Below are 25,718 nucleotides of genomic sequence, written 5' to 3'. Positions count from 1 at the left end.
TGAAAACAAACAACCAACCCAACAACGCAGGATGTTACATCCACAAATAGTACAAATACCTCTTACTTCAGATTCTTTTGGCAAATCAGGGGTTAGACCCAAATCAGGTATTTGAGATATTGCCTATTTCTTTATTCCAGGAACCATTCGTATTCTTTGGTAATGTTATTTGTTACAAAGCACCTGCCTCCAGGCAGCACACACACTCTTCTTCAAGTCAAAGGCAGCAGATCATGCAACTGTCTTCAGGCCAGCTGGCCGTGCTGGCTGAGCTGAGCTCTCTAGTAGTTAGCTGCTATGTCCTCGTTCCAATGTACTTATGCCTTGCAGAATGCCACTGCTAAATTTGGAGCTGCTTTTCAGCACAGACATCTCTGTATCTCTGATCCATCAATCTAAATAGACTAGTACAGGAAAATCTAGGTCAATCAGGTTACAGTGGACTGTAGGGGCTTTTGACTACCAGCTGTGCAATGAAGCCTTATTTTTTAAAGGTGCTTCTGAGTTGAGAATTCTTGAATGTAAAGAAGTGTAGCTTTCAAGTGTGTACAATTTCCCTCAGCAGTGGAGATTCAACATGCACCATGTTTAAATTAATTCAATTATTTGGCAGGAGGTTTATGAGGTTTTCTTCTAGATGTTCTGTGCAATATTCAAATTAAGCCTTTTGTCTTACAACAAAAAGGGAATAATTGGCATTCGAAGACTTGGATAATCCTTGAATTCTCGTAGGTAGGTGCAGTGTTTATCCTTTGCCCAGATTGTCATCTGAATGAAACAAAGCAAGGTGAACAGCCCCACTGGAAGGGAGGGAGAAAAAGATACGTTTCATTATCAGATTAAAAACACACTCTTGTTGCTGACATCACTTCAGGATGAAGTACCAAAACATTACTCACCTGGAACACACTGAGTCATGATAGTGAAACTGATCCAGGTCCCCACCTGTTTTGGCCAAGGAAATTTAAAATATTTCTGGTGACAGCATTTGCATTTATGTCTCTATTGATCAAAAACAACCTTGTCCTAGTGTAGGTAAATAAAAAAGCCAAGGTGAGCCAGGTCAATTTCTAGTCTTAACAACCTTTAGCCAAAAAGGCAAACAGAGCCTTATTATCACAAACAAAATCTTCGTGTTTGCTTCCATAGCTATTATATGACAAAATTTTAAGCATTACAACATAGTGTCCTTTCCGTTTCTCTGCCTAATTTGTATTTGTCACACCTCCATCAGCACGAGGAATGGTAACTTTCTGAGGCCAAATGCTGTTCTCATTAATATCTGTTAATCTCCACTGAACTTAAAACCTGATGCTGTCCTTCTGTGCAAGAGTGAATTTTACACTGAGTTGCACCAGTTTTAACTGCTTTTGAACTGAGTCACAAGTTTGGCTTCTGATTAAGAAATATGAAGCAATAAATTGATTCAAGCTTCTAAAGCCGTCACCACCCAATTGTATAAGTTAAGAAAATGGGGAAGACAACGGGGCCTATTTCCTATTTTCTCTATCACAATATCTTCTGTTCATCTATTTCCCCATTTTCTCTACCACAATATCTTCTATTTGTCTGCCCGCTATCTTCCTGGGCTCTTTTATATTATAAATCCACCAGATCCCCCTATCCTGTCATTGCAATACATATTCAGTGGCAATATCCCTGTTCCTGTCTGCAAAATTTGCACAGCTTTAAAGTGTGTCTGTCTTGTCTAGCAGCCACACTGAAGTGTAGGCCCAGGGTCTGGGCTGTCTGTTTAAGGCTAGTCCCCTAAGTACTGCCTCAGAGGAGGAGAGGAAGAACAGACAACTTCCTGTCTGCAATCTGATTTCATGGGGTTTAGGGAAGGAGAGGAAATGTGTTGAGCTGAACTGTTTCAGAGATTTTTTTCCTTGTTTAACATCCCAAAAGAAATGAAATTATATTCAGCAAAACTAAAATCTGAACATCTTGTTTGAAAATACATACCTCATATGTATAGTTAGGGCAAGATACAAAGAAAAACAGCCATGTGAAAGGATTCTTTGTTGGATATGGGATCTTACGGGTTTTGGATCCTATAGATTAGAAAACAAATCACAAAATATTCACACTCCTAAATATATTGTTTCCTATAAAGACAACCCAGCTCTGCCTACTCATGTGTCTCATCACTGTCAGAGGGACAAGCAGGATGTGGGAAAACAGGATGTCCTCTGGACCCACAAGAAGGAATAGGATAACTGTGAGGAAATGTTCTGGGCATTAGAAAGTCATCTATCTACGTCTTTGATCACAGTGACTCCTGTAAGAAGAGGTACCTCAAATTTTAGACGTAGAAGTTAAAGGTTTTCTCAGATTGCCACAGAATGGGATTTTAGCAGTCATAGTTGACAGCTGTAAGGTGTTTGGCTCATGCCCAAGGAACCCTGGCCTGCACAGAGATCTTGTACCCCCTCTAGAAGCCAGTGGAATCACTTTCACTTGCTCACCAAAGCATAGCTTATACTAGCACTGCTTTCTTTTGCACTACTAGTGTAACTAATATAACTGCTCCCCCAACACAACCTGGCCCTAACCAATAAAAATTACAGTAAGGTAAGTGGCGCTGTTTAACAGTCTGGTGTTGGATTCCTTGCACTGTCTGATCTCCCCTAGAATCCAGTCTTTACAATGCTGTGCAACCTGCATTCCCACAGCAGTCAGCTGGTGGTTATCAATGCCCTCCAGGATCAGGTCTTTCATGAGGTAGAGTAACTGCAGAAGTACTGAATGGCTGCACAAAAGTGAAAAATGATAATGCAATTTTTACCATTTCTCCGGAGGTCACTGAGTGCAACATGAATGGAAAAATTTCCAGCTTCACACAGCTGCAAGACAAAGCATTGCAGAGTTAAAAATGTGCTTCCCTTCTATTTACTCTTCATCCTTCTTTTATTTCCTAGGGTACTTAAAAAAAAAAATAATCTATTTTAAGCATAATAAATATACTTAACCAAGATTGCTGTCTGACAGGAGGATGGAATGTCTTTGTTCAAACATGAATCCATATTATATTCTGTTATATATTTATGACATTTGCCAGCAAAAGTGGTGTCCAAAAGATCAAATTTACTACTTACATAATTCCCATGAGACCTAAAGGCAATAAACCAAAGGGGATAAAAGTAAACCCAGGAGACACTTGCTTTATCTTTTGGTTATCATTATGTTTTTAAAAAGACCCCAAAAAATTGATTTAGATAGTTTTGGTTTCTCAAAAGTTACTAAAACACCAAGGAAGATATGGTTTGGACTCGAAGTAAGTTTTCTTCTCTAAAGTATAATTGATATGAATCATGAAATATAATTGACCTAGCTACCTCCACTAGTTTTAAATAATGCTTCCCCAATCAACTATGCAGAAAGTGTATTGAAATGCCCCATTACGTGCTTATGGGCAGTCTCCAGTGCCTGCAAAGCATAATTTTTAAAGCAGATGACTGGTGGTCATTGCTCCTGAGTTGTATTCCCGGGTCTGTGCTTTCAGTTTTGTAGTCTATATAAAATGGGAAGAGATTATGAACTCCCAGAATTTTCATACTGGGAAGCTGCTTTGAGATCCTGCAGTCACTGATGATTAGTTTCTCAAATCAAATGAACAGCTGATGTTCTAAACAAGTTACGCATACATAGGAAAAATGGACACATCTTTATTGGTTATGCTAGTCTTGCTTCTGCATGTATGAAATGTTCCTAGGAACTGTGAGAATGAACAGACAGTGACTTAATATTTTTTTTCTTCATAAAGAAAGCTGTAAAAAGTTTCTGAAGCACAGCAAAATTAACCTCTATCCCTGGAAATTAATCAGCAACATACTTTCTTAGTTGGCAAGTTCTCTGAGTTTTATGATCTGTTGTGATGCTTAACATTCACTAAACAGTTCATGAAACAAACTCACTGACACTTAAACAGTGTTACAAACTGGTAGTTCCAGGATTCTTTTAAAGACTATGAGAGATCATGCCAGCAGATAAACATCCCAGTCTTGGAATGGTTACGGAATCAAAATCTTCCTTTGTGTACAATATCACATTAAAAACTGACGAATTTACCCATTCTCCATGCAAGTGGTCAGCTTTAATAGTATATCCCAAGTCTTCAAGTTCCAAGTATCTGCTTACCCTGCTCAATCTTCACTTGTACAAAATAAGAAATAAAGCAACATGTTTTAGCATTTTATAAAAAGAGCAACAAACTTACCAGAAACATGATCACAGCAAAGTTTATCTGTTTTTTCCCATAAGCTGTAAAAAAAAAAAAAAGTTTACATGTGATTAGTACTAATATACAAACACATAATTACTTAAATTGTATTGAGGGTTATTTTGCTACTTACAAGGAGGAGTATAAAGAGGATGATTGATGTAATAAGCAAGCCAAGCTGCAAATCCCCAGTAATACAAGCAGTTCTGAAAAACAGGGAATTATTCTTTGTTTTAGTACAATCTTCTAAGCCAGTGTTCACTGTAAGGACCACTGATAACAATGAATTGGGCTGCTCCTTCAAGTTGCTGATAATACATACTAAGTGTGGTGAGGTGGGAGCAGACAACAGGAAATAACAAGAAGGAAGTAGTGCTCATAGAGCAAGATTTCCTCTCAAATATCTTGGAGCTGTTAAGTTTTTAAATAGTTTTAGAAAGTATGATCATACTATTGAAAACAAATTTATCTTGTCTGGCAAGCCATTTAACCAAAGATGAAGTGCCATACAGACTGTATGTTAGAGAGGCTTGTTTTGCTAACCCCTGAGACTTTGTAAAACCAGATTTAGGCACTGTGCTCTCTTCCCTGCTTATTACTTTGTATTGCCCAATCTCTTGCCTTTCCTCTTCTCTGTCACCCCAGCATTTTCTTTCTTTCCCATGCTTTAACTTTTCTTACCTAAAGTCATCATGCCTGATGCTTTCCTCTGCGCCTTCACTGCGATATCTTTAGTTTGTCCCTCTTGCTCCTGTGCTAGGCTTTCTGTGATCCAGCTTCCATTCTCTAAACTCTGATAACGTAGCTGTCACTGACGGCTGTACTGACTCATTCCTGCCCAATCTCAGAGCTTGTTTGCAGGCTTCATCCATGAAAAATACTATTTACAATGGCAATCTCTACCTCGTGTTTGGTCTTCCTGGCCCTGCCTCTTGCATTTTTTCTTCTGACACTCATTGCTGCTTCAGTATCTTGGTGACAGGTTATCTTCTCCCTCCTTATATATGTGTAGGTAGGAGGGAGGCCCCTTCTTGGCCCATTCCGCTGCTTCTTCTGTGCTCTCACCTCTAGGTGGCATTCTCTTGCAGACAGACTTTAACCCTTGTTGACAACTCATAAATTTGCCTCTCATTAGTTGAGATTTTACAGAACCTAGTGCCTCAGTTTTTAACATTTTAGGGCATGTTTGGTTGTCGCTTGGACTTCAGCAAAGCCGAAACTGAGTTCTTTATTTTCCTTTCACCACTTCTTTTCCTTCCCCTTATCTTTCCTTCCCTCCTATTTTCTCTCCTACTTTCACTCTTGGGTAAAACACTGATCCTCTTAACTCTTTCTGGTGATGCTTTTTTCTTGGCCTTCCAGTAGATTCACATAACTTAGACATTTCTAGGTCTTTCTGCTTTGTCCTTCACAGCTTTCCTTTCCTGCTCACACAGCCACAATTCTATCTAAGGCCGCATTCTTTCCTCTCCTGACTGGTTTAACTTTTTTCTTGGCTTTGAATTTTGCAGCCTTTTCCCCGTATATATACCAGAACTGCATTTCTAGCAATAATACCCCCAAAAAATGATTACCTCAGTGTCTGCAGCCTACACGGACTGCAGTTTCTGATGATGTGTTTTTCTGAAAATGCTGGTGAGGGATAACCCCTCCATCTGCTGCAAACAGTTGTATCAAACATTCTGTTGAATTTCCACTTTCTTTTCAGAGTTAATTGAACCATTGAAATGCCCAGACACCTCAGACAAAATAGACACCCTTTTGGGTATGCTGTAATACAAGCACATATTGTGTCCTTGCTCAGAGATTACATAGTAATAGATAATTGATGAGAAAGAGCAAATTATTCACCAATAATTACAGATCAGGTGGGACAAAAGAGCAGAGATTAAGTAACTTCCCTGTGATGACTTTCCTTTTCCCTAGGAAAAGCAGCAGAGCCAGAAGAATGACTCCAGTGAGGAGCAATCTAGTTAGTGGCCTATCCATAAACTACTGCTTCCTCCCTAACACTAGCTTCTTCCACCATCACCTACAATTTACTAACTGCTGTACAAACTTAGGTGGAAACAGTTTCTTGTAATCTTGGAATGGCATCTTAAGAAAAACCTTTCCCTAACTTCGGGGCTTGGCACAGGCTGGATCACATGGCAATGGCTTTCACTAAAGTAAGATTAAATAAAAAAATTAGCATGGTTCGGCTCCCAACAATACATGCTGTAATTAAACTCAACAAGTACTATTAATCCAAAGAACATGATTTACTGCAAGAGTATTCCTCAATTATAAGAAAAGGAGCTTTAAGATGAGTGGAGTCTGCCACTGCTAAGGTCCTTAGCAGTAACACTACAAATGTCCAGCTGCCACTAGAAGCCTTATTGCTCATACAAAGGCCTCCGGTGAGGTTCAGATAGGAACAGCAGAGTACATGCAGACTTCATAAACTCACTCGAAAGATTTTTTTTCTGTGACTCTTTCATAGTCCAGGTGAATAATAAAGCTTTACAACAATCTCTTATAAAAAGATTTTGTGGATCAAGCTCAGATATTGCAGGGATCCCATAAATAATTTATTCCTAAATTTACAAAGTTATGGTTAGGATTTTTTTCTTCTCTACTCCAGCTGATGATCAAAACTATTTCTTAATGCCCTGCCTATGTTTATTCATGACCAGCATGTACCCTTCTGTTTGTCTTGTTATATTGTCTTCTGGTTTAAATAGTATTTCTTTAAGTCTATTGTTTTCTTTACTCCAGATGTTTTTATAGAAAGCAACGATATCCCTTCTTTTTACCCATGAAAATGTTCAGTAAGACCAGTCATAAGACTAACCTTTGAGGCATTCCACTGGTACCTCCCTATTATTAAAGGTCTGACAGATCCTTTTCTGGCATAACCACTGTCACCTTTCCTTTAGTTAGTTCCTTTATCACTACGCAATTTTTGTAATTTTAATCCCTTTCTTATTTACCTTGAGCCAGTTGATTAAATCCAGATAAATTAGGTATTCTACCTTTGCATTGCCTAGAAAAATCATGTATCTTAGAAAGAATTATGCTATGTTAGTATATAGCATGAACTGCTTTTGGTGAACCCCTGCTTTATGCCTTTTTTATGGCATCATTTATTCCTATTTCCATTTAGTAAACAAAGGATGAAAATCACAAATCACATCAATTCCTATCTCTGACCTCTGCTTATTGAGACTGAAGTGTCTCTTGTTAAAGGTAGCTTACCATTGTGCTTAGGAAATAAGTTATCTATATCTGCTATGTACGTGATCAAAGTAAGAAGCTTTGTCTACCGTCTGTATGCGAGAGAAAAAAAGGGAAGAGGATGTGATATTTTTCTCACTGGCACAATTTTGCAGTAACACCACCAAAGTCAATTAAATTATAAAAGCAAATCAAACCCAAGAACTGCTAAGCAGGTAGAAGAACTGTGAGCAACTTTACAGATGAAAGCAAGTACCACCAACTTGAGAAGGTGGAAAAGTAGAAGTGATCAGAATGACTAGTAGAAATGTCAATTTTAGCAAAAGCAGTTTGTACGATCTGAAAGGAATGTCTAGTTGTCAGAGATGGCAGTGAGAAAATGAAGATTTATCACACCGTACAGATTCTTTTTCAAAGTGAAGTTGCTCATTTATCTGCTGTTTAGCATGCATTACTACTATTGTATCAAGAACAAGTCTTTTAGAGATCTGCTAGCCTTTTAACAATTTCTGCACTCTTCAGCTGCAGAAAACACAGTAAATTACTAGGGAGGATTCTTTCTGAGGGCCACTGCTCAACTACAGGCCCTCCTTGCATTTAGAAAGCATGAAGCTATTGCCAGAACTACCAGAGCCGCTGCGCAGCTGTAAGGAGTTAGCCACAAGGTAGAGCTTCAGCTGCTTGTAGCATCACTGCCATAATGCAAATTCCAAGGGACTGTCTAAATACCAAATGTGAAATACCTAAATGCTGATACTATACTATACGCTTTTCCAGTTGTCGATGATCATCTCCTGTCTTCCTGAGTATAAAGTATATTTTTGAATACCAGCACGTACTCTGTTGCAAACATCTGTAAAATAACTACAGCCCATGCATAGCCATGCAGTCCACTGTACTACTTCGCAGACATCTAGGAATTAGGGGGTCTGCATCTCAGCAGCAACAGGAGTGCTCCTGCGGGCGAAGGAAATGCAGAACAACCAAGCTGCTTTGCGCTAGATCAAAGGTAAATTAACAGTTGCTTAACAGCAAAGAGAGTGTTAGGGGAAAAGAAGATGTAAAATGACTTGCAAAAAGTAGGGGGGGGGTAATTTTTTTTTTTTTTTTTTTTTTTTTTTAAAAAGCAACCCTCCCAACATTGTGCCTGCCTGTGCTACCTTAAAAGTTAACATTGTTACTAAAACCTTCACACCAAGGAGCTAGCATAGTGGAAAGGGTATGCTGAAGGTTTGAAATTCTAAAAGAGCAATGAGACTACTAGAACATGAATAACAGTATGCCAATGTGTGGGTTATACAAATGCAATATTAAGAAATATTTTGAAAGAACTACAGCTTTATGGGTGAGATTTGCAGTGCATTACTACAAAAGCCACACCAGAAAAATCTGTGCTGCAGAGGCAGAGCATAGGTTGGCCAGGTTGGATTTGTATGGGGGGCTATGGATAGATTCTGACACAATTTACCTTCACAATATTCCTCAGTGGCATAGTCCCATGGGAGAACCGATGAACAAATACTGTTTCAATCAACCTTTTGATGTAGTGGAAAGAATGGCAGATACATGCCAAGCTAGAAACAGCAAGACAAAAGCATTTAAGAGTGCTTAAAAAACCAAGTGTGGCAAGACATTTGGAATAAGACTACAATGCTAACAAGAAATACTGCTCAAGCCTGCAAATGCACTTACTTAACTACTGGATGCGGGCTTGATGTAAACCTCTCATCCAGTCCATAGACAAAAGGCATGCGGAAATAAAACAGAAAATAGATGAACAATGGACCTGTATATTCTATCAAAAATACCTGCAAAAAGAGAGAAAATAATTAGACAGCTGAATTAGATGATGGTTTTGCTCTGGTTTCTTTGTGATAACTAATGCAGTGGGATAAACACCTCCACTGACCCAGGATGGCATTTAGAGAGGCAGGGAGGGAATAGCAGGTTTGGGCTTGGGCTATGGAACTGGCAGACATGCACGTAAATGTTTTGCAATGCATTTGCCTCAATTGCATACAAACAGCCATTGCTGGTGCAGCTGACACAGCATGAGTATGAAAAGATAATAATGGCAGCCGAGAGATCATGATAAATATGCATGCATGTTACATTTACGCAGCTCTCACCCTCCTCTTGCCCTCAAAAACTATTACTTTGTTTTGGGCTAAATGAAATTTGGTGAAGAATTTATCTTGAAAAAGAAGAGCTTTGTTTCTAATGAATGAATTTTGTTTAAACTGGAAACACAGCTTGTAAGTGTTTACAGGTGACCCCATCTGTATGAACAGTTAGCACAGCAGATGTCCCAGGAAACAATCAAACCATTCTATGTTCAAACAATCTTTAATTTAAACACAAAGAAAAAAAAAAAAAAGAGGAAACCAAAGAACCTATGATCTAACTTGATTTCGTTTCAGATAGGTGTGCCTTAGGAACATCAACCTGAATAGGAGTTGACTTTGGACCAAACATTAACAGTTGATTTTTCCATGCTTCTGTAAGTGAGGAAGGTAGGCCCACACCTTATTTATGGAAAAAGAAAGGAAATTGATTGTACTTCTGTAAAAAAAACCCCAAACAAACAAAATAAAACACTGTTTTCTAATGTGTTTAGTTATTTTGACACTCAGAAAAGTTGTATTACCAACTTCTGTAACAATCAGCATTTCCTCTGGGGAAGATCAGATTTGATTGTAGATAAGAAGTTTATCTTTTTTATTTGATAAAACCGAAGTATTTCCTGGCTTACATTTGAATACCTTGAAAGGCAGGGACAACAGAATGTAAAGCGAAGATTATGGAATGGCAGAAATCTGGTGTTATTCTGCACTGTGTTATTTTGGTGTATATTAATGCATGTGTGTCTTGGAGTCTACATTGCCATTACAAGTTTTTGCTTGTCTTACTGTTCTTTGGCTTCTGTAATAGCTGCCTGATTTATCAGCACTGCATCCAAAGTAATGGTGTGAAAAGTCAGTCTTGCAGAACATTTGACATTTTTTATTTACCTCCTATGAATATTGTCTTTGCTATTCGTCATTAACACAAGAATTTATTAATGTCTCATAGCTAAGAAATTGTAAGTGTGCCTTTAAATTACAGGGTACTTTTCCCTTTGTGCTGTGCTGTTTCATTAGAACTAGTGTAAAACGTGCATCACAGACCTTCTGAAGAACTGGAAGAGTCACTAGTCAACTCACTGCATAAAAAGCAGTGCTGTGTTGCCTGCCAAGTGAGTTGTGACAGAACTTGCACTTCAGCTAAGACAGTAAATATGCGAAGTCTTTGTGGTGGCAACTAATATTGCAGAAATTATCAGCTGTCATTAGCCTGACACTAGCATCCTGGGATGCAGCCACATACAGACAGCTAACTGATCTTACTTTCGTGCATTTTCCTGCTGAAGTCACTTCAGTTACTGCCATGTGAAGTTGCTCACATGCTGCTTTGCAGGACAACATATAGGAATATAACCCTGATCTTTGCAGGAGAGTTACACAGGCCCTGTGAAGCAGATCCTCAAAAGCATTTAGACACCTAGCTCCTAGTAATTTTGCAGTAGACATCTAAATCCGAGAACCTGCACCTTAGTTCAGTAGAGCCATCCTACCCTGCAGTGAGTTTTCTACTGCTGCTGTCCTGGGGAACTAGGCATTCAGAATATCCTGTTACTGCTTTCCCTGATTAAATGAACTGAAGCAATGAGGATTGATTGCCTGCATCCACTATCAGAGCAGGCATCATGCAGAAATACTGGAGAGAGACAAAAAGTGATGTAAGTTTTAATTAATTATGGAAAAATAGCCATTAAAATGGCTAAGACTTGAAGCATAGCTCACCGTAGTCCATCCTATCTGTGGCCCTAAATCTTTAAAGTATAAGGTAGCGGTTGTGCCAACAGGGAGGTGCTGCAGGATTTCCTCATCCCTCAGGGACTTTCCTTCTGAGAAGGAAATAAGTAATTACATCTTAGTGAAATTCAAGTCAACTTTGGTAGTGTACTAGCTCTACATTGTTCTTTAACCAATCTATGAGATTCTTTGACATGACATGAGTTTATTGGAATCTCAGTAAACAAACTAAGAATATTTATACTTAATTTTGATTTATCCCTGTAATCACATATAAGCCTGGATCCTCTATTCACACCAAGACAGGAGAATTCTCAATCCTATGTGCCTGCCTAGTCTAGTAGACTTGCTTCATCACTGCTACAGCAGAATTTGCTGATGGGTCACTGCCCTTTAACGTAGTTTACTGACCTCTTAGTTAGCTGCACCTCCACCTCTCTCTTTCTCTCTTCTCATTGCTCATCGTCAGACAAACAGAAGCTAGGATAAGCTGAGATTGGAAGGCTCTCCTACAGAGGTTTTCATTGCCTCCTTTTTTCCCAAACCACCAGTTAGGAGGTGATTCCTCAGGACTTGAGCTACTACTCAAGCTTTTAATGCCTAGATTTGGGGGAATCTCCAGAAGGAGAGTGCCATTTTCTCATGGCAAGTCTCACAACATAAGTCCATGGAGGAATCTGACAAGGTAGATGTTTGAAGAAGGAACTATGATACCCATAAGCTTATTTTCCATGGACAGATTCTACACAATGAACTAATCTTCACCAGCATACTTTTAAGGAACTGTTCGGATAAAATTATGCTTAATGGGAGCAGAAGAAGAAAGTGCTACATTTTATACTGAATGCTAAGATGAATCAACACAGTTTGGCAATTAGACTTTTTGTGCACCAGGCCATGTACTAAGAGGCTTCTGGTAGCAATACCTGCATTAATGAAGTCAGCCAGCTGGCATCAGCTTTGTCAGCAAATCCTACATCCATGGCAATGTGTTTTGCATTAGCTTACTTCAAAAGAACTGTAATTCCTGCCTGAAAGCAGAGAATTATGTGAATTGATAGCTCTAACTCATAGCCCTTTTTAGTACTCCCAGCTGAGCATCACTGTCAAGATCATTTCACTGCAGCTAAAGGAAATTAGTACCTAGATTCTGTGCTGCCTGCCTTGAAAGCAAAAGTGCTCAGTAGTTAGTTAGAAAGTGCATTGGAACAATGTGCAGACTCCTGAGTTAATTACCAAGCACCAGGCACATGGGTGGAACTCTGTTCAATGCTTCTAAAGAATTAAATTTGTTCTGGATTCTCTTCAGCCTTCATAGTGCTCATTAACATAGCTGGAAACTCATTCTTAAGAGCTAATACCCATGCAAAGTACACCTTTTATGCCAGGCCCCTGCTCAGAGCTTTGTTACTCTAGTCCTCACAAGTACTTACTTGGATCAAGTTTTATCGACTGCCTGGCTGGATACCACCGAGGATCTGTAAGACCATACAGAATTGTGTGATATACAATGTTTGGTTTAGATCATCCACTATTATGATGAATGCAACACAACAAGATAAGATTTAAAGATTTTTAGGAATATTTATTCAACATGAATATCTGTGAGAAATTATGCAGCAGAAAAAATACAAAAGTGTATCAGGATAGTATAAAAAATGATACTGAAATCTCACTGTGATCGCATTCATGTGCAGGTTACTTAGCATTATGTGTGTGTGCATCACATGTTTCAAATTATGTAATTTTCTTCTATTTATATAGTGGATATTCTGATGTGATATGAACTGGTGCAAAAGTTATACTCACATAATTTATGGAACATCAATCTGATCTCCCTAATTGTGGCATTTGGTTCCACCTAGGCAACAAAAAATATTGCATATGTAAGATGCATATTTTGAAAGACAACTACTAGGTGTAAGACTGTTCAGGTAGAAATGTAACTCAAACAATGTAACAGTATAACTTTTTTACAGGTGGCTGGAATGGCATGGGTGATTCAAAGTATTTCTTACAGGAAAAAGGGAGGACAATTTGTGACATCTGTTTCAGAGGCAGCTTCTCTATCAGTGATCAAGAGTTACTATAACAGCAGTGAGAGTTTGATGGCTTATGAGTGAGTAAGACACAACTGGCACCATCTTAGTGAAGCAGCTGAAGTTGTGCTCTTTCCCCAAAGGCTCCTTCTGGAAAAGGGTTGAAGTACTCTGTAGTCAGTATGAGGTGTGCATAACCGTGGTCAAGGAAAGGCTATCAGGAGATGAAATACCCTTCATAAATACTAAGTTTACTTAAGAAAAGCTAGTAATTTTTAAATAGTCATCTAGCATTTTAAACAGACTTTTGTTTTACCTTATCTAGGAAGCATAGCTGTTTCTTTGTCTTCCAATCAAGGATTTCCACCTGATAGGACACAAAATGATGATTACTAATTATTGGCTAAATAATCTCTAAGCTTGTAGTTGATTTCCAAATTCACAATCGTTGTTCAGAGCGAGACACCGTTTCTCTCTGAGCTGTGGACTGTGTTAAAAACACTTCTGATGTGCTCAAGAGACAGCTTTAATCATAGCCAGGTTCTCAAAGCTCTCAACTTACCAAAAAAAAAAAAAAAAAAAAAAAAAAAAAAAAAATTCTTGCCAAATAAATTGTCTTCCTGGATATATTCAGAAGCAGAAGTAGCTGACTTTTATTGATCAAAACACAGAGATCTGGGATATTTTCTTATGCTAGAGCAAGAGGAACAACTAAGGGATAGAGACATTTCACAGGAATCACTAAGGAACAGAATGTTTATGATTTGTGGATCTAGAAAGACAGTTTAAGGAAAAAAAAAATTAAATGTGTATATATATGCATGTGAGCAAATATTCTGAGTATGTACAGCTTGAAGATTAATGTGCATTGTTCCCAGAATATTTTAATTGTAAAGAGAGTGGAAAACATCAGCAGACATAATGAACAAATGCAGCTAAAGATCAGGGCTTCACAAATCCTTAAGAGGTTGTTACAGGAATATTCAGCGTTACTCCTGCCTCTCACATCACCTGTATTAGTAACTACATATTAGCATTTTATGTTGCCAGCAGTGGTTTAGCTACAGCTCTGAAAAGCAAAGAGCAGTTTATTTCCATGATCAAATGGCACTTTGGCAAAAGGTTATGATTTTAATCAACAGACAAGCAAAAAAGTCCCCAGACATTTCAAAGCCCAGTTGTAGCAAAACCCTAAAATACAGTGATGGCATTTTAATTTCATTTGTTCTCATCGAACACTGTAATGGAACTTTGTGGTATAGCTAAGAGTGAAAGTCTAAAGCTTATCTGTCACACTAAATGACCGGGACTATCATTACTTGGTATCAAAAAAGTTTTGTTTTTTTTTTTTTTTTTTAATAAACATCTAGTATTAATTGTGTTTGGTATTAACTGGCCAAGAGGATAGATTAACATTAGACTTTAAATATGATTCCTTACTAAAAATAGAAATCACAGTCCAGTATCTTTCTAATAGGATTGCTTTGAAGAGATCAGTTGGTTCGAGTATCTTATTTCCTTGTTTTACTTGTCCCAAATCATTCATTCTCTATTGGTGCAGCAATGGAGCACTTCAGCTCCCACCAGAAGTATCAAATCTGATCTCCACAAGGGGTACTAATGCAGTGGTATTTTCTGCCTGTGCATTGTAAGCTCTAAGTGGGACATCAAGGGAGGTAAACACTTTTCCTCCTTTGTGATACATAATGAATGTGTGACAGATTATTGGGATTTTTTTTCTCTTCATGTTTTGTATTTGAAATAACACAAATTTCAAGTTTTAACGTCTCTATTTGTGAGACATCTCCATGAGAAAGCAAATGACCCCTTCCTAGAGGGCTATTGTTGGAACACAGCATTCTGATTCTTGCAGTCCACAGAACAAGTACTGTGGAGGCTGAAAACCATTTTTGTCCCTTCTGATGCTGAGCTGCTACAGGGATTATCGAAACCTTTGGTGTATCTCAAAGCTCTTTTGTCAATGAATATCATTGGGCTGCCCTAAAGACTGCAGCAGCACCCATAGTTTTAGCAGTGTCCTTCCTGTTCCACACCCACTCCCAGCATACACATTTTGAATCAGAATCCCCCAGAGGCAATTTTAGTCTATGGTCTTTAGTGGCTGTATTAGAGAAGTCTTCTCTAGGCCAATTACAGAGTGGTTTGGATATTTTTCTGGCACCTGTGCTCTTTTAATTGGGTTATTCTCATTATGCACAAGGCCAGACTGAAAATTATACAGCTTTTTCTTTTGCTCTGTGATTTTCATGGGAGTCGCTGTACAGAAATTTAGTTACTTCTGTGAGCCTTTGGAATCAGCGTGGAAAACAAAAAAATCATCCAAGACCTTCTATACTGTTATTTGGTTCTATTCCAGCATGTCTCTCTGAAGTGCCAAACTGACATACCTGCCTGTAATCACCCATTTCTTCAAATACCTAAAGGGACCCTATAGACATGATGAATCTAGACTCTTCTTGAAGGTGCACAGTGATAATGGTGAGGGACAGCAGACACCAGTTGCAATATGGGAAAATCCAAGCAGATGATACAATGAAATTTTTTCACCATGAGCTTGGCCAAACATTGGAACAAGTTACTTTCAGGATCTAAGCAAATATCAAACATTCTCTCCCTTTTCAGAAAGAGGGATGCAGGAACACAGCTTTAAATTCCACTCCAGTCCATAGAAAGTTGTGTGATGACAGAGTGAAAACAAGGTGACTATTTCCTCTAATTATCATGCCTCTTAGCTGTATGAGAACATCCCCCAGTGTTTAGATGTTCCCTGCATAACAGACAGAAAAGCCTGATCCAAGGCAAGAAATGTTATCTTTCTGAACATAATGGCCAATCACAGGAACCCACGTAGCACTGAACACAGTGTTTCCAGTCTTCAGGCGCAGCACCAAGACAGTTAATGTATTGGCTGGCAACAGTTTTTAGGTACCCAGCAATCTGTTCTTGGAACACTTACTGGTGGGTATCATCCCTTTGAAACATAAATTGTTTGGCTTGGAGAACTTTAATTTCTATGTGGTTCCAAAGCATTTAGCACAACAGGACGCTGACTGTTGGCCTGCACTAGTGCAGTACGAATTACAGTCCACTTATTTGGTGAATTTTTAAAGGCATTTTAAATCATGGCTGCTCTGAAACTACTTTGCGTATAACTTAATCAATAGGCAAATTTGTGCAAGATAGCTTGTTAAAACTCTTTTATAAGTGACTATAAATATATATCTTCAATGTTTAGAAGATAAATTTGTTCTAGTGCATGAGAATCAAAGATTGATAGTGTCTTTAAAACCAGAAATTTGTTATTATTATTGTTTAGAACAGGTCAAAGGCAAAGAATAATCAATATATAAGCAGAGAAAAGTACATTCAACTGTTAAACTTTTTTTCAGAAAATAAAAGGGGAAAATAAAATGGGGAAATGTTTATTCATAGGCAAAAAACAGTTGAACAAACAGCATTTAAAAAAATACTTTTAAGATGCAGTGTCCCTGTAACAGGATTACAAAAATATAGCCAATCAAATTCGTGCAGTTTAGAGCCATATCAAATTCTTAAGGATCAACAGATCTTCAAACATTATGTGATAACTATTACCGAAATACTGACACACTTACCATGTCTGTGCATCTTGGAAATTTTATTTGCAGCCATTTGTACTCAGCAGATTCAGTAAAATGTAGCTGAGTGAGATTTTGTGAGCACTGACATAAGCATATACTGTATTGATTTCTTTTGAAATTACTCAGTTAAAAAATTGCTTATTTTACAGTTTAGGAACCAAGCAACCCAAGAAAAACTAATGCAGAATGAATTCTCCCTGAACTATTAGAGTGCTTACATAAGTCAGGTTCCTTGAATTTACACTAAAAAAAAAATCCAGTGGTTGCCCTAGTCCTAATTAAATCTTTCTAAACATTTTATTTTTCCCTTTGGCTTAACTCTATTGACTTTAAGAAAGTTATTCTTGATAGGCTCTACTGTAAGATCACACTAAGCCAAAGGGAAAATCCTATAAGTGTACTTACACTGAAAATTATGTTTGTGCTGCTACAAATTACTTTCAGTCTGAAACTTCTCTTGCACAGGAATGTACAAACTGTTGCAGAGGATGAGTCTAAGGAGCCATCTTCAAAGGTATCTTTCTTTCTGATACGGCCAGCAGCAGGTGACGCAGAAAAAGTAATAAAACGGGGCAAGAACATAGTGACTGGGAGTAAGAGAGGGGATAGACACAGAGACTGCGATTTTCCTGCACCAGAAGTGCTGCCTGTGTATTTAATAGCTTTTCATGGATTTTTCCTCAATTAGTTTATCCACTTGCCTTTTAAACCTGTGTAAACTTTTTGCATGCACAGTGTCCTGAGGCGGGGAGTTCCATAGCTTAGCCACGTGCTGTGTGAGGAATTCCCAGAGCAGAACCAAGGCAAATGTTTAACCACAAAGCAGAATTTCATCATCTTACCTATGGAGTGCTGTGCCTTATTCTGTAAGTAGTCCAAGTAAAGCCTTAGCTCTCTGAAGCAATTGGTTCCTATTCATGAGACTAGAATCTTATTACATTATTTCACTGTGCAGAAAGAAAGGAGATACAGTGACAGCCATACTCAAAATGTTTTATACAATTAAATTTCAGTTTTGTATAATTTAGATGTCTAACATTTACAGGTTCACAAGACACATTAAGTACTTACTCCTCAGCTTCCTAAGTTCTGCTCCTGTGCAAGCCAATGAGTGCTACTGTCTGAACTGTGCTGAAACTCATAGTACATTTTTATTTCTTCCACGTGTTTGATAGTTAGTTAGGCATGCTTGCATCTAAATTCTCAAGGACCTTGATCCAATAAACATCATTATACAAGGTCAGCACAATGCGCAGCATATTTCTGAATGAAACTAAACTGTCAGCAAAGGAGATGATCTAGTTCTTCATGCTTTGTATGTAAAGGTTAGACACACTGCCAGGAAGTGGGAAAATTACTTTAGACTGTCTTCTGCCATTCCCCACTCCTCCCATAGGTGGCTTGGGTCACCAAGCGAGGAATAAAGCATTCAAGAGACAAAAAAAGTACAGGCAGGAGAGGACAGAATTGTATTCCAGTGAAAAGGGCAGTCTCCTACCAAAAAGAAATCCTAAATTCCTGTCTCTCTGAGCGGCTTCAAGCACTGCTCCCTTCCATTGTCATTCCGTTCAGCATTTCCCTACAGTGAGTGCCTTTTGGGATACCTGACAGTGAAGCAGTAGAGTTGAAGTAAACTTGGATACCTTAACCAAATTGTCATATCTGCTCTTGGAGATGGGTGCCTAACCTGAGGGCATGGCAAACCCCAAGTCACTTTGTGGACCTGGACCTGAGGATGGTAACAGGTGTAGAGCTACAAACAGTCATCCTTCAGAAAGATAAATCCATTTATATATTTGAGAGGTGATAAAAAAAGTCTGCATAAGAACAGTCAGGAAGGAAAAGGAAGGTGTATTCCCTTGGAGTGGGAGGCTGCTTTATTTTTCACAAAATGGAAGAGCTGTTAGAGATCTGTGCTTTCACAGTGAACTCTGGGTCTTGAAAGCCTATGAAAGCTTTCCAGCTTTTACTAGCATGATATCTTCCAAGGGATACACAAGATGGGAAAGGAACCTGTACCAGTTAATACTGACTCAGTGGGTATTTACTTACACTGGCTAAGACAGAGCTGCATGTTGCCAATTTCCCAGGCATACTGAAGAGTCACATCACTGTCACTATGAAGCAGACTGCAGAGCCTCCATCCAAAGACCTAAGCCAGCTTTGACTCAACACTAAGCAGACATCCAGGTTTTTCAACACCGCTGTGTAGCCTTTTCCATGCGCAACAGAGAATATTCATTGCCTCAGGGCTTTAGTTTCTGGCGATTATTTTCTACAAAGACAATATTCATGTATAAGAGGTTTATAAATTCTCTGTGAAATCACAATCATTTCTTTGCATCAGGACTGTGATTTGCAATGTTGAACTTCAGTACCTATGGTTCCATTACTACTCTCCATGGATTATTTGGTGTATGGATGTCAAAATGTACATCCAGTGTGTGCTTTTGACATGGAATTGGAGAGATATTTTTTCCTTTTTTTTTTTTTTTTTTTTTTTTTTTTTTTACCTAGAGGTACCAAGGATGGGTCTGCTGTCTTTTGACAGGGCAGGAAGCCCTGGGAAGTTTGGAGCCCTTATACTGACAGGTAAACTCACAAGATTTGTATTAATTTCTTAAAATATACTTCAAAGAAGTCTATCATTTTTTCTAAAATAAGACTTTTTATTTCAAACATGGCCTTCAAATTCTGAGTAGCTCCAGGTACTTCCTGCCAAGTAATGTTTTACCATCGTATTTTCCTATACAAAATTAAAAATTTCTCTCTCAAACTCCATAGGGAAAAAGGACAAGTTGCTGTCTTTTAAATGAAGCAGCACAACTGACTGTAGAAAGTGTTGGTAAGTGTGTGGAGAAGGGGTAAGGGAAGAGAAAGGGAGAGTGTTTTTCCTTACCTTCTCATCTCTTTCTGTGACAATAATCTGATGTGTTACTCATGAAAACAGAGCAGTTGTCTTCAAATAGCAGGGCAATTTTCAGCAGTGTCCCTTTAAATGACCATTCAAATATCTCATATGTGGCCATGTCTTTCTCAGGCAGCTCTTGGAGGATATAGAATCTTAAAATCCTCTGCAGTCCCGCTTTTGGCACTTGATCTCAGTGCTCTTGATGAGGCTTTAGACAGCATAGCTCTGAGTGGGAGAAACCTTTGTAACAAGAGCTGTGACATCTCAGCAATGCTAGCTAGGCAGCAGTCATCCCCCCCTTGCATTCAGAGGGTTTTCATCACAGTCAGAAGGGGGAGAAGCTTGAAATGCCAGCAAGGGGGGTCAGTACGTTATTGCTTTTAGACTGCACTGCATATGTCAGTTCAATCTATCCTCAGGGAGTGAAGACTCCAAAACATTTTTGGTTATCACTGCTCACAAAAGACACTTCCCATCCAAACCAGTTAAAGAAGCAAAAGTATAACTGTGGCTCTTATAACACTAATTTTCTACAGTATGAGTGTATTTGTTCGAGTATCTTTCCTCTAGAAAGTCAGAGCACCATACTATTTTCTTTATATGAAATGCTTTTGAAGACCTAAACCTGTCAAGTAGAAAGAAAGGGCAGAATTCATTAGCCTAACTTCAGAGCTCTCTACTACAGACATTTCCACCTGAGCATGTCACATCATAGACATCCTTTGTATGGAAAGGAGGAAAGCAGGCACTTTTAGGATAAACTGCATCATAAGTTCTGAAACATATCTAAAATAGGTCAGAAGAATTGTTCTCTAATTAATTTGGTGAAATGAGCACTCCTAGAGAATATTAATTACCTAGATACAAGTCTCTATCACAAATCATATTCAGCGGTGAATCTCCTCAAATTATCAGGTGCAGTACTTTCAGGTATGCACATATTTCTTTAAATTGTAGTTGTCCTTGCTAAGCTTCCCCTGAGCTATCAGTGATAAAAAAGCTGAGGCGAAATTAGAAACATACCAATACCTGAAGTAAACAAGACCTATTCTGGCATTATTACAGAGTAAGGAATGTGAAGGCAGCCATCGAGACATAGGTCTAGGTGCACAGGGACCTGACTTTGCGTGTCAGTTCTAATACAGACATCTCATAAGTAGAGGGAAATCATTCAGCCACTCTGTTTTTTTTGCTGTCCATCCATTAGGTCCAGCATACTTCAGCTTAATTAGGTGGTTGCTCATAATTCTGGTACTAAGTTTGAACACAGCCAATTCAAAATAAGGGTTAAAGGTACTGCCACAGCTGAATCTGCCTTTCACTAGTGTCTTAATAGTCACTTCAATACAATGTTGCCTATTTTTTTAATGTTTCTGCCTTTAGCTGTGCTGAGAAAGACTCTCATAAAGAAAAAAAAAGGAATTAACAGCCAGTGCCTCAACACTCATAGTCAGGCTGACATTCTTGCCCATCTTTTTGTAGGACCATTCACCAAAGAGTAGTTTGATTCATGCGTAAGGGAGAGGACCTTCCTACAATACTCAGGAACCTATGAAACTGATTGTGTACCAAGCGTGATCAAATGCACAAACTCAACAAAACAGAAAGAAATATTCCACCAGAAAGCCTCTGCTAAACTTGTAACAGTCATATTCTAAAAAATTCAGACCGTGACAGTTTGGTGATTGTACAGTGCTTCATGAGTCTTATAACAAAGCAGCACAGAAGAGCAATAAAGGGTAAATGGTTTAGAGATGTACAGGGAGAAGTACAGAACTATATAGTACTTCAATCAGAGAACGCTAATGTTCGTAATGCCATTAGAGATTCTCCCCCCAGGAAACATTGGGAGAGGTGGGACACCTTCTCTCTTTTGACAGCTCAGTTTTCAATGCATGGTGAGGAAATGCAATTCAGAATTCAAATTCAATGAATTTATAACAGAAAGCAAATCAGTGGGGAGAACAGTGCAGAAAGCGATATGCAACACCACTGCTCAGTGCTACCTAGGCTGTCTTTGTCCACATCCTACACCCCGAGTCAGCTCCGACATACACTGGATGAGCTAGACAAATCTGTTTCCACCCATTATCTGCTGTACAGAGAAAAGGACTAAGACATGCAAGGCTGAGATGTAAATTCATGAGGCATTCTGAGTTTGGATTAGTGTTGCTTAGACACAGGATCTTGACTTAGGATTCAAAAGACCTGTATCTCCTGCTACTGTTCTGCCTAGTAGGATGGAGCAGGTCACACTTTTGTGTGTTTCCCCATCTGCAAAATCAGGTAACAATAATGATGTTCGTGCTTTTGAGGCCTTCTAAGTAACAAATGCTATTCAGAAGTTCAGTATGGCTAAGGCAGTAGAGCAAACCTGCAGACCAGACAACGACCACAGACATTCAGGAGGGTAATACACATGTGCCCACTCCTGCATTTGGCTCTCACGAGTTCGGGATGCTGGTAGAAATGCAGGAGGCAGTGGAAAGCTTGGGTGCTTTTCCTAAAAAACAGGGAAGTCAACACTGCAGAGGAAAAGGCATGGTGCAGTTGCCTACATCACAACCACAAGAGCTAGAGACAGCTTAGCTTGCTGAATTGTTCGTGATGTCCAGAACACTTCTATAGCTTTGAAAAGCAAAGTCTGAACTTTTAGGTCATGGTAAGTAGAGGAACAGCTGCTTTTCAGATTGTTTTGGATTCTGTTAATGTTATAACAACCATTGTTTTGTATTTTGCATGGGGTAAGGAATTCCATTCATTTTTAGGCGAGTCGTACTGGAGAAACTGAAGTGTAAGCCTGCAGAAACACATTTGGGATTGCTGCCATTTAGCTCATACTGACCTGTTTTTGTAACACCAGCCACTCTTTAAGAATTTTTTTATTAGCCAGCCTAATTAATTCTAGCAAAGAGTTGGTGTGGCCGTTCATATAAGTTGATGAGGTACGTTACCCTTCACACTCCCCACGTGCATGTTACTCTGCACTTTCTCTACACTCAAGAAGCTGACTGTACGAAACTCCGTACGGCTATTTTTCATTTCCCACGCCAGACTCGAACGCCCCGTGCTAGCAGAGGGCCGGTGGAGCCCTCGCTCCTCCCCGCCGGACGGTGCGCGTTGCGCCGCGCTGCGCCGCTGAGGGGAGCCGGGCTGGGAGCCATCCTCTCGGCCAGCGCACCAACTCCCTCGCCGACTCCGTGCCGCCGAACCGAGCCGCCCCGGCGGCACGCCTGCACCGGGCCGGAAGGCTCCGCGGAACGGCTCTCGGCGAGGCGCACAGCGGCTGGCGCCAGGGTCTTCCAAGAAGTTGGGGACAGACGGTGCCGAGAACATTCCTCGCTCTCGCTCTTTCCTTACGGCTGGGATGCGCTGCCAGACCCACCCCGGCAGGCTGACCAAGGCGCGACCCTCGGGAGGATCCGCGGGAAGCCCAGAGCCGCTGATCCGGCGCCTCCGCGGACCGCCGAGAGCTCGCCTGGAGACCGGGGACCACCCACCCCACCCCACCCCACACCCCCCCCCCCGCCCTCTCTCCGGGGCCACGTCCGAGGACCACCGGGGACGCGGGGAAGAGGAGCGACGAGGGGAACGTGCCCGGGGAAGGGAAGGACGGGACGGGAGGGGGCCGCTTCTGCCCCCTCGCCCCAAGGAAACGCCGGCGAGCGGCGTGCCCTCCGGCTCCCTCCGCCCGGCTCCAGCGGCGGTCGCTTGCCTTGCCAGACCCGGGAGCGGACGGCTCCGGCTTCCCGGCGTTTCAATGCAGATGGAGGGGGAAGAGAGAGGACTCCGCCAGCACCCCGTGCAGACCCCCTCCGCCGGCGGCAGGATGCTGCGGAGCCCGGCCCGGACTCGCCCCGTCCGCCCCCCGCGCTGCCCCGCGGCACCGCCCGCACCCACCTCGAAGAAGCCGGCTCTGCCGCCCATCCTGCGGGCTGCTGCCGCCGCCGCGCCGCCGCCGCGGCACCTTCCCCGGGCCGCCGCGCTGCGGCCAATCAGGCGGCGCCCGGCCCCCGCCGGGGGGGGTTCCCAGCGGCAGCGCAGGGCAGGGGGAGGCGGTGCCCAGACCCCCCGCCCCGCCCCGGGCCGCTGCCGCCGGCAGAGCGCGTCGGGCGGCTGCTAAAACAATTCCATGTAAAGCCAGCAGCGGTACCTCAGGCAGTCTGCAGCAGTGCGGGGCACCGCCGGTAGCTCGGACCAGCCAAGTTCTGCAGCTGCCGGTGTTCAAAAACGGGGAGAGGAGAGTAATATACCCCGACTGCCTGGAGTGACGATTCAGTGGCATTTCATTCAAAAGGGTAAGTTATTTGTCTTTGAACATTGCGTAATTACTGCAGGAAATCAATCACATTTCGTATTTTTTTGCAGATCTGAAGTAGCTTAATGAGATAACCTGCAAAAATGCAACTGATCAGAGCCAGAAAACATCCTCCTTTCTTTCTCTGATAGTTTACCTTGTATTTCAGGGGCGATTGAACTGACAACAGAACTCAGCCGAGATCCTTTCTTCTCCTGTGATGTGTTCCTGCCACTGCTGAGAATTAGATGCATGGCATAAAACAGTGCAGGGGCTGATGCTATTTTTCCTTCAACCAGTCTTCATTACATGATATCCTTTTTCTTGAGCTAAGGTAATTAAATATCTGCAAATTCTACAATGCTATACAGAAACATTGCTTTTTCACTGTTATAAATTTCCATTAGGCAGAAAAATTTATGCTATGCACCGTTTGAAAACCTGCAATCCCCAGATTTAACCTGCTTCCATAGAATTACCACCGTCAAAGCTACTTAAATGAAATATCGAAGAACAAATTTCACCAAAAGAAAAGGCCTCTACTGGAAAGCCAGAAGGCCAATCTGAAAGACCCAAAAGGGCAGAATTCACTAGTGTAAATATGGGCAAACCTGTGAAAGTGTATGGAGGTGTAGGCTCCTTCTCAAGCTGATTACGAGTCTGGATGGTTAACCGCTGGGCCAGGTTAGACCTTCTGGATTTTTATGTTAAAGAAAAAGAAAACAAAATTACTGCTTTTCCAAACAACCTGACATTTCTTTCAGTATATTTCACTTCCAGATGCTCTGTATTCATACGATGAGGAAAATGTTTCAAATGCATGAAAATAATCCAATACAGAATAGTACTAAGAACACAAATATAAAGAACATTTAAACTAACCTTCTGTACCAGAAGGTGATCAGGCAATGCTTCAGACTGACAGAAGTTATGCAAATTGGTTCTCTGTATTAGCGCAATATGGAGCCTGAGGAAGGAAAATCTGTTAGGAACGCAATTCAAATTCCTGTGCTGGCAGCAACATTACAATTTGTGACTTACTGTTCCCTTTAACTGTAGTTATGGAAAAGAAACCCAAAGCAACCCACCCTTGAATCTCCAATACAGAAGGACTTTAATGTTCGGAGTGTGGCTTTCCAGAAGCCGCATGGTCTTAAAAAAAAAAAGATCCCCAAACTGTAAACCGTCAGGTCTCAGTGCACCTTCACCGAAATCAGCCAGTGTAAAACTGGAGTTTCATCAAACTGTAAATATAACCAAACTAAATAAGCATTTGGTTTCCTTTTTTGGGCTTTTTATCTCAGTGTCTATCAACAGCTGCCACTTAAAAGAGTAACGACTAAAATTCGGACGGTTTCATTAATTTTACCAACCCTGCAGAGCAGCCAAGCGATGTTGGTAAGGTGATTACACGGGGCCCACCGGAGCGACTCACGGCCCGGGGGTGTTACCGAACCGCGGGCCGGTCCCGCCCGGCAGAGCCACGTGTACCCCAGGCGCTCCTCAGGGCGCGACGCCGGCCCGCGGTTCGGTAACAC

General features: G+C 40.6%; 1 protein-coding gene across 4 annotated transcripts; it reads right to left on the bottom strand.

Moving 5' to 3' along the window:
* Positions 1-665: 665 nt before the first annotated feature.
* LOC104641842 (very-long-chain enoyl-CoA reductase) lies at positions 666-25,694 on the bottom strand. 4 transcript variants are annotated; one of them, XM_075759957.1, is made up of 14 exons: positions 25,554-25,694; positions 25,063-25,147; positions 13,648-13,698; positions 13,102-13,153; positions 12,726-12,770; positions 11,281-11,384; positions 9,131-9,246; positions 8,907-9,012; positions 4,356-4,428; positions 4,220-4,263; positions 2,789-2,846; positions 1,966-2,054; positions 900-945; positions 666-800 (listed from the first exon to the last, which is right to left on the bottom strand). In XM_075759957.1, exons 4-14 carry the CDS (start codon positions 13,115-13,117, stop codon positions 673-675), a joined length of 825 nt encoding a protein of 274 aa, XP_075616072.1. In that variant the 5' UTR covers positions 13,118-13,153; positions 13,648-13,698; positions 25,063-25,147; positions 25,554-25,694; the 3' UTR covers positions 666-672. The 4 variants fall into 4 exon arrangements, with proteins under 4 accessions (XP_075616072.1, XP_075616071.1, XP_075616074.1 ...); XM_075759956.1 differs by lacking the exons at positions 25,063-25,147; positions 25,554-25,694 and adding an exon at positions 23,784-23,907; XM_075759959.1 differs by lacking the exons at positions 25,063-25,147; positions 25,554-25,694 and adding an exon at positions 17,378-17,872.
* Between the last annotated feature and the right edge of the window lie 24 nt (positions 25,695-25,718).

This window comes from Balearica regulorum, chromosome 8 (assembly GCF_011004875.1).
Source record: "Balearica regulorum gibbericeps isolate bBalReg1 chromosome 8, bBalReg1.pri, whole genome shotgun sequence".
NCBI classification, from domain to species: Eukaryota; Metazoa; Chordata; class Aves; order Gruiformes; family Gruidae; genus Balearica; species Balearica regulorum.
The sequence above is the reverse complement of the archived record's forward strand: the minus strand, read 5'-3'. Positions and strand labels throughout refer to the sequence as shown.

Bases quoted from the DNA above. Each gene is read 5' to 3' on its own strand.
- LOC104641842 (XM_075759959.1), bottom strand. From the start codon at position 17,554: ATGTTCTTGCCCCGTTTTATTACTTTTTCTGCGTCACCTGCTGCTGGC. The intron at 4,264-4,355 runs GTAAGTAGCAAA...TTTTTTTTACAG, and splicing joins TCCTCTTTATACTCCTCCTT to CTTATGGGAAAAAACAGATA. The intron at 801-899 runs GTGAGTAATGTT...CCTCCCTTCCAG, and splicing joins CATGACTCAGTGTGTTCCAG to TGGGGCTGTTCACCTTGCTT.